The 15,153-nt window shown below is 38.9% G+C and overlaps 1 protein-coding gene across 2 annotated transcripts in view; it reads left to right on the top strand.

Moving 5' to 3' along the window:
• EDNRA (endothelin receptor type A) overlaps window positions 1-15,153 on the top strand; it is a 54,631-nt gene that overhangs the window by 12,848 nt on the left and 26,630 nt on the right. Inside the window, exon 2 of one of the 2 annotated variants that reach the window (XM_028125268.1) lies at window positions 12,895-13,022. The exons of the other annotated variant lie outside the window; for it this stretch is intronic. Within the exon in view, the coding sequence (XP_027981069.1) occupies window positions 12,895-13,022 (128 nt within the window). The remainder of the gene's footprint in view (window positions 1-12,894; window positions 13,023-15,153) is intronic. 2 annotated transcript variants of the gene reach the window in all.

Raw genomic sequence — 15,153 nt, 5'->3', positions numbered from 1 at the left:
CTCAAGACCTGAACTTCAAAAATATTACTACATCTTACTAACCTTTGATTTTTTTTAAGTGGCTTGGCCTTCAATGCCCCCAAAAGTAAATGGGCATAATCCCAAGAAATCAAAATATGTTTTTTTAAATGGTTTGTGACTGATCTTAAATAAATCACTAGATCTCTCAAGTCGTTATTTTTATATGGAAAGAATAATGAAGAGCCCCCCATCTCATGGAGTCACGTTAGGCATAATGACACATAGTAGGCTTGTTCCTGAGGTGACTACTAACATCAAATAGAAGATCATCTCTTGGTCTTCCCCATTTAGTTATTGCACATCAGAACTTTGGCCTCATTGAGTGTCTCAGTGACCAGGTATCCATGAAGCCTATTGGACAAATCATGGATCTGTGGTCAAAACTGAAGAAGTTCTAAATTCTTTGTCATGAACTTAGAGATAATGATTATATTGTCTTTCAAACAATTAAGAGCAGCACTAAACCAGGTGACCAGATTTTGGACAGGCACTCATGTTTCAGTTAAGAAAAAGAAGTAAAGAAGACTTTTCCATCTATTTTAGGGAATTTTCATACCAAAAAAAATGTACTCTCTAAAGATCTTAAAGACAAAACCTTTACATATTTGAAATTATTTTATCAGAAAATCACTACACTTTACATTTCTTTGATAGGCCAATTAAATTACATGGCCAAAATTTAAAATAAATGACTTTTTTTTTATCTCTGTGCTATAAAATTCAAGGAATTTTTCTTTGATAATGGACCAAAGGGCCATGTCACAAAGGGGAAAATAGGGAAAGGATCAGAAATGCTCTGTGTTCCTTTTTTATACACTGTGTGTGTGTGTGTGTGTGTGTGTGTGTGTACATGTAATTTTGTGGCATCAGATATTCTCTGTATATATCAGCCCTTTCTCAGTTGTTGGGTGAAAGAAGGAGGAGCTACAGGGGTTGGAGGGAAAAAGACAAAAGTTGGGTGATAGATCCATCCCTGGGACTCAACTCTTCCACGGGGTGTAATTCATCAGGTACACAGAAGGCAGTTCGTATATACTTAGGAAAAGAAGAAGAGGTGGAAGGAGGGAGGGAGAGAGGCAGGGAACATAGATTCTCAGAATGTGAGGAGTCAACATTTTTAGTTCCAATTGTATGAACCAGAACACTGAGCTGTTTATAATCTTTTTTTTTAAGATTTTATTTATTGATTCATGAGAGACAGAGAGAGAGAGAGGCAGAGGGAGAAGCAGGCCCCCAAGGAGCAGGGAGCCCGATGTGGGACTCGATCCCAGGACCCTGGGATCATGACCTGAGCCGAAGGCAGACGCTTAACCATCTCAGCCACCTAGGCACCCTGAGCTGTTTATAATCTTACAGAGATCCTAATTCAAATTGGTTCTGCTTTCAGGTTGATGTAATAAAAGCAGTCTCTCAGCTGATAGACCAGAGTCCACCTCTACTATGTTTTTTTTTGCAAACAAGTTCTTTACTTGTTTGCAATAACTCTTAATTAACTCTCATGAAATGATAAACATTTCATAGTTTGTGGAAATGGTCCAGAAGACAAAGCTGGTACAGAATTGATTACATCTAATAAAATGTTACTGCCTAGCCAGAAATTTTGGATAAATGAATAAAAGGAGAAAAGTAAGTGCCTTAGGGCTTAATATTTATCATTCAATCCCTTTTTAGGTTCCTTGATCCTCAGTGCATCCCCTCATTCTGTTCAAACTACCTCTTCTCTGCTAAAGATATCCCTGACCCATGACAAATGGCTACTTGGTAATTTTCATGTTATGTATATTTTGCCACAATTAAGAATAATTTTTTAAACTATGGACTTAAATGAAAATGTAAAAGTATAAAACTTTAGAGACAAAAAGGAAGAAAATCTTTGGGATCTAGGACTAGGTAAAGAGTTCTTAGACTTGATAATCTATAAAAGGATTGAAGGATAATCTATAAAAGAAAAAAATGATAAATGATAAATAGAACTTTATCAAAACTTAAAACTTCTACTCTGCAAAGAACCCTCTCAAGAAGATGAAAGAAGGCTACAGACTAGGAGGAAATATTTGCAATCGACAAATCCAATAAAGGCTAATACCTAGAATATATAGGAAACTCTCAAAACTCAACAACAACAACAACAAATCCAAATAGAAAATGGGGAAAAATAGAAACAGAAATTTTACTGAAAAGGATATACAGATGACCCAACAAACACATGAAAAGATGCTCAACATCATCAGCCATTAGGGAAATATTAAATGGAAACCACAGTGAGATACCACTACACACCTACCAGAATGGATAAAATAAACATACATGGCTGGTGAGAATGAAAAATTATAGAACCACTCTTGCAAGGAGTTCGGATGTTTAGTATAAAACTACAACGCTTCAATCTATGGGAGTCCCACAGATTTTGACATCCTTAATCCTTTTGGGTAGAAAAAAAAGGGCCAAGAGGACTAAAAGAGTCACAGATGGGAAAGATAAAAGAGAAATTGGGGAAAAAAATCGTCCAAAATCAAGGGAAGGATTGAGGTAAGGATTAGGGATAAATGGAGTTGATCATAGTTTCAGAGAAACCAGTTACAGACTGGAGTTCTGATGCGAAAAAGAAATCACACAATTTATGAGCTGGCAAAGAATTTAGAGATAAGAAATGTTGGGCCAGAACTAGATTATTTGGCAGAGGAGGGAAGCAAGGCCCGTGGATTTCCGACAGAACTGGAGCTGGAAGTCAGGATTTCCAGCTTCCCCCTCAAGATGTTCCACTCTTCTCTCTTCCCATTTAATATAACTTTTGTGGTTTTAATACTCTCTATACCACACATCGCACTTCCCCAGAAGATAGCCAGGCTTCCGAAACTTTAATGGTGAATTGTTAAAATGCATGTCATTCTTCTGTGAAGTTTCATTACATGACTGGTAATTCGGACATCTTGGGTATTTTTTTTTTCACTTTATGTCTCAGCTATTGGAAATCTTGAAGTTTTATTGTCGAATGACTTTCTGTTATTACATATTCAAAATCACCTCAACCTTAGCTACTGTAACACATCAGCTTCAGCATCAATTGTGTTCTCCCTACCCTCCCCCAAGACACATACGATACCCTTTCTTCATGCTTCATACCATTTCTTGGTTAGATCATTGTTTCTAACTACACATAGGATAATTAATTTCCTATGACCACGTGACATACTTTACAATGAAGGACTAACTCCAGTTCTTAAGATTTTACACATTAAATCATTAAATAGGCTGCGTGCCTTCAACTAGGCCATTGACTTTCCCTTTTTCCTACTTAACCCCAATTCTTGATAAGTCTTTTGTAGCTACTCTGTAAATCTATATGTGGGGATCTCTTTTGTTCTGTTTTGCTTTGTTCTGTATTGGTTTTGCCTGCAGGTTTCTTTTAAATAAGTACCAGCATGTACTACTATAGAGACTGCTGAATAAAAGAAACAATAAAATTTTTCATAGGTTTTGGGCCTTACTCTGTGTCTAGGTCAGAGCACTTATTTTCTATAATTAACTATGCTTGCACTTTGTTACAAGAAAAGGTAAGCCTCCAGTCATGACACATATGTAAAATCTTTTCTCCATTCAGGAAAAAACAGGTTCATTTTTTCCAACATAAATCTTCTCTCTGTTATGAATGAAATCTTAAAGTATTGACACATATCTTTGACACTGACCTGTGTAATTTTGACATTGAGTCCTTCTGATGTTACTGCTTTAAAGAAGTTTAATTCTTTTCCACCTAATGATCCTTTGGTTTTCTGCATGCAAAATAAGCACACGTCCAGGTCCCCTGCTTCTAGATTGGCATCCTTACAGGAAATAGTTATTTGAAAGAAATATTTCTTTTCATTCCCAGCCTTCAGGTAACTGAGACTGTTGAGGATAATAAGCCCATTATCTTGGGTAAACTGTCTTTCTTCTAAGGAAGAAACCTTCATGGCTTTGGAACTCTGGTTTCAAAAAGTATTTTTCTCTTTTTATTTCCTCTCCTCCACTTGGTTGTTCTTTTTTTTCTTTCAAGATTTTATTAATTTTCAGAAAGAAAAAGCACAAGTGGGGGGAGCAGCAGGCAGAGGGAGAAGCAGGCTCCCTGCGGAACAAGGAGCCCCATATGGGACTTGATCCCAGGACCCTAGGATCATAACCTGAGCTAGAGGCAGAACTTCACCGAATGAGCCACCCAGGCGTCCCCACCTGGTTGTTCTCAACAGCTATGTATTTCAGATTCTAAAAAGTTAAGACCTCAGCAAACAGAAACACTGACAATTCAGTAGTGTAAGATGCAGACAGCAGGGAGTAGCAACTCCATGTTTTCCAGGGGAGTGCAGAGTAGCGGGAGCAGGGCCTCACGGGAACTAACACTAAGGATCTGTGATGGGCTAGGCCATGTTCTGAGTGCTTTGCATGGATTAATTCATTTCATACCCACATCCACCGGAGGGCATAGGTTCTTTTTTATCTCCAGTTTTCTCTGAGGCACAGTTACCTTGTCCAAGTGATGCCAGGGGACATCACAGACTCCAGATCCTATTCCCTCTGCCATTGTGCCAGACCACCTTCTCCTTCTGTTGAGCTGCCACGGGATGTTGCTTACAGCTTCTTTAGGAACTGTTCCATCTGTTCATCTTCCAGGTAGTGATTTCCTTGAGAATGAGGTCTCTTATGCTTCGGTCATCTTCTACCACCCTGCCTCCCTGGTAACCTGGATGATCCTCCTTCACGTTCTCATGGAAGAACAGGACAAAAAGTAGAGACTGATAACAATCATCTGTACACATAGCTCACTCTTCCAGATGCTTACTTCTGCTGATCCCTCTGTTTGGATTGTCTTCACCTGTTGCCTACAGTAATCCTCCGAGGTAGTTGCCACCCCGTCTTCATCTTGTAGAGGAACTGAAAAGCAGTGAGGTTAATCAACAAGCCAAGGGCACACGGGAACATAGCAGAGCCTTAAGTCCAGTCCGAGGAGAGCTTCAGGGCTCACGCTCTTAACTGCTATGCCAAGTCATTTGCTTTAATGAAAAAGAAGTGCTTTCCCATCCCCCTAGGTCACTGACGGCACCGAGCACCAGAACTGAGAATGTTCACGGAGTGCTGCTCTGCTCAGCATTTGTCATACACTCCAAATGTGGGGCTGGTCAGGAGGCAAAAGGGGCCTGTGGGAGGAAAATATGTGTGGATAGAGTAGAAGCCACGGTTTTTACTTTGTTTATCTCTATGAAAACTCTGCCTCGGGGCACCTGGGTGGCTCAATCTGTTAATTATCTGCCTTCAGCTCAGGTCATGATCCCGGGGTCCTGGGATCAGGCCCCGCATCGGGCTGCTCAGCGGGGAGCCTGCTTCTCCCTCTCCCACTCCCCCTGCTCATGCTTTTCTCTCTCTCTCAAATAAATGAATAAAATCTTAAAAAAAAAAAATCTCTGCCTCAATCCTGAAGCAATTAAAACATAAAGGAAAAGCAAAATCCTTTCTCAGTCATGCACAGTGATTTATTTTATTGTATCTGATTTGAGATTTGCAACAGCCAGAGAGCATGTTCACATTAAAGGCCTGTCCTGGGCAGCAACAGGCCTTATAATTAACTCAGTCTGTGTTATTGGAAGATGTTCTTGTTTACTACTGATTTGACTATTCAACTTCTACATCCCAGCCCCTCCCCCAGCAAGGAAGAAAACCTTAGAATCCCACTTTTTGAACCTTGGTACCTGGCCCATCATCTTCAATTCCAAGTGACACTACCAGAATTCATGGTGAGGAGAAGAGAACATTTAATTTGAGATTTTCAGCTACTATCAACTGTGTTCATAAATCCCTCATTCCTGTCTAGGATGGGTGGAGTGGATGAAGGGAGGAAGAGAATCCCTCAGCCACACCGGATGGGTTGGAAGGAAAATGAGCACACACAAAAAATGTGCCACTGGTTTTATTTATCCCATTATTAAGATGCCATGACAATAACAAAAGTAATACCCAAATAATAGCATTAAATGGCAGGAGATGACATCTGGAATAGATAAAGAGGGGCAAATTCATTTCTATTATCCTTGTTTTCATTAAGTTGTGCATAAATGGTACATTTCCATTTATTATTACAAATTATAGCAATTCAAAATAACTAATGTGTGGTACAGATTCAGTTTGCAGAATTCTTTCATATGCATTGTTCTTTTTTTAATTTAATTTATTTTTATTATATTATGTTAGTCACCATACAATACATCATTACTTTTTGATATGGTGATCCACGATTCATTGTTTTCGTATAACACCCAGTGCTCCATGCACTACGTGCCCTCCTTAATGCATTGTTCTGATTGAGCCCCAGGTGGTCATCATTCCATTGTTGGAGGCATGAGAACCACCCCACTTAACAAATACAGAAATGAGAATTACAGGGGTTTACCCAAGGTCACACAGTAACAGGTAGATCTTGATTTTTTTATTATTATATGTTCAGTTAGTCACCATACAGTACATCATTAGTTTTTGATGTAGCGTTCAATGATTCATTAGTTGCGTTGTAACAGGTAGATCTTGGACTTGAACCTAAGTCTTACGAGTTCACAACCTAAGCTGAATTGAGGGGAAAAACAGCCTTATTCTGTAGTGCCAGTCTGATGAGGCCTGAAGCATTAGGCTATATAATATTAGGGACTTGCATAACAGTGAAGTCACCCGGTATTGAACTGTACTTTTATGTACTGATGCCTTTTGGGACTGCTGGGGTGAGGAGGTACTGGGATGCAGGCCCTAAACTATTGTGAGTTTGATTTCATATGTCTGTATTTTATACCATTTCTGCTCCTGCACTATCTGGCTGTCAGCTATCATTTTTTGTTGACCATGGTGCTTCTAGAGTGTGGGTGATGGACCAACACTATCAGCATCACCTGGGAACTCTTTAGAAATGCAAATGATGCATATCAACTATACTACAATAAATAAATAAAATTAAAAAATGCAAATCCTCAGGCCCCACCTCAGATCTACTAAATCAGAAACTCTGGGAATGGAGCCCAGCAATCTGGTTTAATGAGCCTTCCACGTGATTCTGATGCTGTGAAAGCTTGAGACCCACTACAGTGGAGCAATGATTCTCAACCTTGGCTGTACACTGGAATCACCTGGGAGCTTTAAGAAACTACTGAGGCTTGTATCCCAGCCCCGAGGATTCTGGCTTATTGGTCTACAGTAGGGTTTTCAACCTTAGCACTATAGACATTTTAGGCTGGATAATTATTCACTGGGGAGGCCTATTCTCTACCAGCTGGATGTTAGTAGCTTCTGTTCCCCAACCCAATTGTGATAACCAAAAATGTCTCTAGACATTGCCAAATGTCCTTCAGGGGGCAAATTGCCCCAAGATGAGAAGTACTAGTCTAGGGGCATGGCCCAGGTACTGGGATTCTTAAAACCTCCCTAAATCATTCTCATGTACAGGCAAGACTGAGAACTATTACTCTGAAGCATTCCTAGTAATGAGCAGCTTTAGATGTGCACTGGACTAAAGAACAATGAAAGCTCAAATTTAAAGCACTGGGGGTAAAGTAGAAATCATCCTGCGGTGAAGACTCAGGCAGTTTGCCCATAAGGAAAGTACATGAGTTTTAGGGCATAAATTTCACATCAACCAACTGGCTCATTACATTTTTGCTTTCTTTCCGGTTGTTATGTTCCAGAAAACTGACATAAACAGGTACATTGCACATATCTGAGAGGTTCCAACCAAGTAGACATTGCTTTGTACTAAACATAGTGGTGGACAGAGATCCTGCTTTTGGATCTAGTCATTCTAAAAACAGGTTGCTTATGAGTGTACCATGCAGTATAAGTCCTTAGGTAAATCTATTTTTGACAGGTTAAAAAAATGCAGCCTGTCAATTTTATAATGGTTTAGACATAATCCAAATCAGCCACACATAGACATAGTTTCAACATTAATTTCTGCCATTTAGAAGTACTTTAGTTTTCAAGTGATGATCAGGGATTTCAACTGTAGAAAAATCCCCTAGGCTAGAACCAAGGAAAGTATCCTTCAATAAAATCCATACTCAGCAGACTGCCCTCTACTGTCCCAGAGATTGGTCTGTGGTGTTCCTCTGTATCCACTTGAGAATGCAATTAGACCACAGGATGTGCATCATGTCCAAGTGTCTGCTCTGTGGTTCTTATCAGGCTGGACAGTCTCATCACAGCCCAGACTGCAAGGTCTCCAAAGAGTTTGTGGCAGCTCCTCTTTAACCTGCAGTCTTAAATAGAACAGTATTCTCCCACTTCCTCAAACAACTCATTAGCTGGTGCATGGTTTCTTTCAACGTAAGGAATGGAAATACTACTCTGGAATACTGATAAACAACTTCTAAAAATAAAAAGTAAATTACAAGATGAATGTGTTTTCGGGGCAAAATTGGTACTATCTAATTTCAAAATATGAAAATATTTTCCTGAATTAATGAGTTGGGATTATTAATTCATTCAACACCTACTATGTGCTAGGGACTATGTGATGTCCTTGGAAGTTATAAATATGAGGGTTCATAATAGTATAGGCCCTTGTATGGCAAAAATAAGCTGTGGCTACCTGGTGCTTGATTAACCCTTTGAACCAATCCAACTTGTCAGTTTGTCAGAGTAGTTTGGTTTTTCTTTCATTGAATTGATAGTAGCTTGTTAACATTAATGAAATCAACCAATTCCTTTGCTGTGGTCTAGATTTATCCTATACAGTTACTTATTTTTTCCTATCCTAGTCTGAATTCTTTCACTGATGTGCTTTTAAAAATCAAAACCTTTTAATTAGGCAATAGAACTGCTTACCAGAAAAGTACTCTAGGCAAAAAAGATCATAAAAGACTGTTAAAAGATATTATTTCCATATGTTTCTACTTTTTTAAGAGCATATGCTCTTATGTACAAAGGAAGTTTTCTGGGAGAAAACATTAAACAATTAACAATGGTTGCCTTTGGGCAGAGAGTTTAGGGGCTTTGACTGGAAGGAAGGTTTGCTTTTCATTATGTTTCTATACAGCTTAATTTTTACCATTTTAAATATTGTTTTCAATTTCAAATGCTAGTAAATAACAGAAAGGATGCATTCCCAGTAAGTGGTCTTTCAGAAGTTCTAAAATACCTCTTCTAAATAAGAGAAAAATAGGTCATCTACACTCTATGCCTCTTTGATTCCCTCTTTCTTTTGTATATGCTTTATTGCTAAACCAGAGTAATCTGAGACTTGGAATGTAAAATTACTCCCACACTGGTTCCATGAGGAAAAGATTAATAAGCAGAACCTACCGAGATTGGGTAGCAAATGGGGGCCTCTTTGAGGAAGTCACCTTTAACGAGAAAAGGAAGAAGTTACCCCCGGCAGTGGCCTAACTTCCCCCCAGCTGCTTTAGGACTGTTACCGTCCATCCATCCTTTCAGAATGAAGTGGATATAGGTTAGAAAATTCTGCACTGTGATTGTCTGGAAATTTCCTCCAATGATTTCTTTTTTTTTTTTTTAAGATTTATTTATTTATTTGAGAGAGAGAGAGTGCAAGTGGTGGGAGGGGTTCAGAGAGAGAGAGAGTCTCAAGCAGCCTGCCTGCCGAGTACAGAGCCCGACTCGACTCAGGGCTCAATCTCACGACCCTGAGATCATGACCTGAGCCGAAATCAAGAGTCAGACACTTAACTGACTGGGCCACCCCGGCGCCCCTCTCCAATGATATCTTTCATTTCCCCTTGTCTTTAATTCCCAAGAAGAATCAATGCTCACTCCTGGGGAAAGGAAAAATAACAACAAAAATAACAAAACTCTACTTATGTCAAAGAAAGACAATTCTGTGATCTTTTTGGTGCCCACCAATTCTGTGATATCTTTCCCTTCAGTCCTTCCTCTACATCTCACCCTAATTGAAAGCTTTGGCAAGCATGAAAAAGGAAAAAATTCAATTGAGATTGGAAGGGTCTGAAACAATACATGCTCAGGTGTGTTTTTTTCTGGATCATTTTTCTTAGCCCTTGTCATTTAGACCCTCACAGGACTTCAGAGTCTCCCTTGTTAAGCAAGAAACATCCTGGGCGCCTGGGTGGCTCAGTTGGTTAAGCGACTGCCTTCAGCTCAGGTCATGATCCTGGAGTCCCGGGATCGAGTCCCGCATCGGGCTTCCTGCTCAGCAGGGAGTCTGCTTCTCCCTCTGACCCTCTTCCCTCTCGTGCTTTCTATCTCTCATTCTCTCTCTCTCAAATAAATAAAATCTTTAAAAAAAAAAAAAAAAAAGTTAAGCAAGAAACATCCTTTTCTCTCATTATTGGATGTGTGAATTGGGAAATCCATCCACATGGATTTTGGGATACTCTGTTTCTGATATGAACCAACCGTAACAACTCAATTGTTCCAAAGCATATCCTGTAAAAATCCCTACACGTTTTAATTACATCCTGTAGTCTTCAGTGGAGAATTACACTTGTGGGACAAAATATTAAACTTTCATTCTATAAAAAGTAGTTTTCATGTTTTCTTCTCTTTATGGGGGGAGATTCATCTCAGAAACAGTGTTTTATATCTTTACTTGCATGAAGCCTTAACAACCAGCAATCAGCAATGGTATAATTATTCGTTAGTTTCATTAAACTGTCATGAGTTTAGGGCATTGTTCCTGTGAAGAGCCCACCAATTGTCCTTGGACAAATGTTTATGCAGAAATTCTGGGAAGATACTAACCAAGACTCATCAGAGTGCAAGGAAAAAAAAAAGAGATGAGAGACGGAATTGGATTCTTCAATTCAGAGGTCCTTTCAGAAAACTGTTCAAAAGAAAGGGAAATATACAGGAAACAAACTGAAAGTTGCTGATGGGGAGGTCAGGTGGGGGAATGGGTAATTGCCTGATGGGCATTAAAGATGGCACTTGATGGAATGAGTGCTGGGTGTTGTTGTCTGCAGCTGATGAATCACTAAATTCTACCCCTGAAACTAATAATACAGTATATGTTAATTAAATTGAATTTAAATTTAAAAATTTTTTAAATGAAAGGGAAATATGTTTGAAGACTAAAAAGAGGATTTCTGAAATAAGTCACACAAGGTTTTAGCCATAAAAATAGAATTTTAGAGAGCCCTACATTACTAAATTTTCAAAATGAGTATTATATTAATGACCACATTGACCATGAAATTAAACCTCACATAATCTTTTAGATATGGGCGCCTGGGTGGCTCAGTTGGTTAAGTGACTGCCTTCGGCTCGGGTCATGATCCTGGAGTCCCGGGATCGAGTCCCGCATTGGGCTCCCTGCTCAGCGAGGAGCCTGCTTCTCCCTCTAACCCTCCCCCCTCTCCTGTACTCTCTCTCTCTCATTCTCACTCTCTCAAAATAAATAAATAAATCTTAAAAAATATATATATGTCAAAACAGAAATTCAAAGCTCAACTCAGAGCCACTAAGGCAAAAGGTACTTTGCAAAAAAAGAAGAAAAAGACAGGTTTGTCAAGTTAGTAGGATAGTGTTTCCTATTGAGTGGAGTCAGTTTCAATTCTGAGTCACTAAGCAAAAATTAGAAAGGAAATCAATACCATTTTTACTCTTGAAAAGGCATCATGTATTCAGCAAGGACTTCCCTTTTAGGTAGCTGAGCTAGTATTCAAGCCCATGCTCCTGCTCTAATACCTAATTAGATAAGTATCAGCAACTCACAGGGGACTTTATGTTCTTGCTACTTACCATAGCCACTAGAGGGTATCCATCCTTTCCTTCCAACAAAGGTTTTAAATTGTCAACATGGAAGAATAGACTTTCCGCAAATGCTACAAACAGATCAGAGTAACCACATTTGTCTGTATGATAAAGGGAGGTTTAAGCCTAAATAAAGAAAGGCCACTTACGACACACCTGGTGAAGCAGAGTCAGCCCCATCAGCACAGAGAAAAAGCTAAGTCCAAAATGGCGTTAAGGGTGTTAAGCCGATGACAAGTCGGTACATCCTAAACCACTTCCTTTTTCCAGGATTCTCTATCACCTTGAATTCAGAGACAGTGCTGCTTGTCAAGAGATAATATAATCCTCCAGCACTGCTACTTGAAAACTAGCTTTACTCATGGTTTAGTAAAACTAGTTAAGAGATGACTGCCTGCTTCTCAGTCAAGCTGTCACCCAAACCCTAACCTTTTGCTGCTCTTTGAAAAGTAGGTGGTCATTTGCCTCGACAGGGATGGAATTGGAGGGGATTATGCTAAGTGAAATAAGTCAAGCAGAGAAAGACGATTATCATAGGGTTTCACTCATATGTGAAACATAAGGAATAGTGTGGAGGACCACAGGGGAAGGGAGGGAAAACTGAATGGGAAGAAATCAGAGAGGGAGACAAACCACGAGAGACTCTGGACTCCGGGAAACAAACTGAAGGTTTCAGAAGGAAGGCCGGTGGGGGGATGGGGAAACCGGGTGATGGGTATTAAGGAGGGCACGTGTGGTGTTGAGCACTGGGTGTTATACGCAACTAATGAATCGTTGAACACTACATCAAAAACTAATGATGTACTCTATACAGTGACTAACTGAACATAATAAAAAAAAATTTAAAGAAGGAAAAAAAATGAAAAGTAGGTGGTATATGACTACTTCGCGTAAGATCAAAGGTTCATCTCTTCTGTTATTATATTTATCATTCTCTACATTTTTCCAAATTAAAAAAAAATGACTAAGGCTTTAAAATATTTTTTTAAATGATAAAAATGCTGTATTGCTGCCCTGCTAACTGGAAAGCATAATGAACAATACAATTTAGAAGTTCAGAGGATAATTAGAAATGTAAGTGTCCACGGATTCCATGCCAGCTCTGTTGTTTCTTACCACGGTGTCTCCTTCTTTCAGCTTCTGGCCGGGCGCTGGCCTTTTGATCACAATGACTTTGGCGTATTTCTTTGCAAGCTGTTCCCCTTTTTGCAAAAGTCCTCGGTGGGGATCACCGTCCTCAATCTCTGCGCTCTCAGTGTTGACAGGTAATGTGGTTCTCTCCCACCACTCTTGTTAAGGTTTCGAAAAGCATTTTTCTCAAAAAGAATAGAAGTCAAGGAGCCTTGAGAGTTGGTGCCCAGGACAGTTGTTAGTTTCAAGTGAATTAAAATATCAACAATCTAACCCTACTGTTTAGAATTGCTTTACACATTTGTTGATCATTAGCCATCTTTAGCTCAGGCAATTTGTATCTAGAGCAGCCATTTGGCACCCTATGGCAACAAAGGAGAAATGCACATATTGGATGGAAAGAACCTTGGAAAAGGAGATTTTAGGACATGCAAATGCTATATTTTCAGTGGTAGAGTTCTCATTAGAAAAAAGAAGATACCATTCAATTATATGTATAATACTTGATCACTTGAGCTGGGTGGTGAATATATAATATTGTTATTTTTTTTTCTATGTGTCTTTCAATACCTGAAATGTTTCACAGTGTTTGAAAAGAGGGCAACAACAGAAGCACTCCTTGATCTGATTCTGAAAAACCCATCAAGTATCTCTAAGTCTTTCTGGAATTCTCCTCAAACAGAGGACTCTTGATGTCAAACTTATGATGTCAAACAGAGATGTCAAAACTTCTCTCAAGAAGTCCTTCTAGATGGTATTTTCTGCACCTCCTAACTTTCATAGCAGTAACTATAAAGAATGAAGTTAGGAACTTTATAACACAGTCTATAATGTTCCTTTATATTGAATATTCTCCTATGCAAATGCTCTTTAATGTCCTATTTAATTGATCTACCACAATTTAGAAGAGGTTTCCATTTTTTTCTCTCTCACACTCTGGCAATCATTCTGTCAGAGCAACTGAGTCCCATCATCATAGAAATAAAAGACTCCCTTTCTTAAAGAACATTTAAGCCTTTACAGACATTCTGTTATCTATCATCTGCAATTACTTTGGGGGACCAAATCGTTATTGTTAAAACATAAAAATACTCATTCCATCAGTAGATGAAAATTATCGTGGCATCCTTGTTATAAAGGTATGCCTGTAATAACTGTCAAACACAAAACAAAATGTTTAGCAGTGTTATTAAAAATAAATGTATTGCAAAAAAATGTATTGCTGAAATTACAACACACAAAAAATTCCTTTAAGTAGTTTAGTCACCAGCTGCTGATGAAAATGTTGCCGATGCAGTGGTAAACACAAGCTCAGAGAGCATTTCTCCCTTATTAGTCGGATTCTCCATAGTTCGCAGGAAAACCTGAGGTCTGGGTGCTTTTCTTCTCCGTCACAGCAGACATCAAGGGCTGCTGTATGAACACATTTCAGAGGCTAGTTGGCCACTGTGTCCCTTACACTTGAAGAAATAACAGACTATGTTACCTTTGGCCATGTCCTAAGAAATTGAGTAAGCATTTATAATCTGGATTTTACTCACTAATGAATTCTCACTCTGCTGTTCCTACTCCTAGCATCATCCCAATAACACAATTTCGTCTTGTATTCAAAGTGTTGTAGTATCTAAAAATTAAAGCATTTAAATTATATCTGTGACATTACTAATACGTGTAAAATGTTTCTGGTATTTATCAAGTCGTATATTTAGAGATGTAGCTATGTATTCTTATTACAATATCCAATTAAATTTTCAATTACAATATAACTCTAAAATCCCTGTGGGGAAAAGAAATAAGAAAATAATCATGATAGTTTAAAAAAGAATTATGTTTCCTGCATGCATACTCTTCCTATATAATAGTGTTAAATATTGTAAAGCTACAGTATTTAAAACGGTCTGGCACATGGGTGCCTGGGTGGCTCAGTCAGTTAAGCATCTGACTCTTGATTTTGGCTCAGGTCATGATCTCAGGGTCGCTGGACGGAGCCCTGCGCTGGGTTCCACATTGGGTGTGGAGCCTGCTTGGGATTCTCTCCATCCCTCTCCCTCCGCCCCTCCCTCTGTTCCCTCCTCCCCAAACTAAAAACAACAACAACAAAAAACAGTGTGGCACATACATATAAATATACTGAGAAATAAATGGGAAAGCCAGAAACAGGTGTTATACTGTATGAGAATGTAATATAGACAAATCACTTTGAGTATAATGGGAAAAGGAAAAATAGTGCTATTTAGCCATCTGGGGAAAAAAAGCATGTTAAAG

Source organism: Eumetopias jubatus, unplaced genomic scaffold, assembly GCF_037043125.1.
Source record: "Eumetopias jubatus isolate StellerSeaLion01/CBP00866 unplaced genomic scaffold, mEumJub1_p1.0 scaffold_2, whole genome shotgun sequence".
NCBI lineage: Eukaryota > Metazoa > Chordata > Mammalia > Carnivora > Otariidae > Eumetopias > Eumetopias jubatus.
Note: the sequence above shows the minus strand (reverse complement) of the source record. Positions and strands in the feature narration are given on the sequence as shown.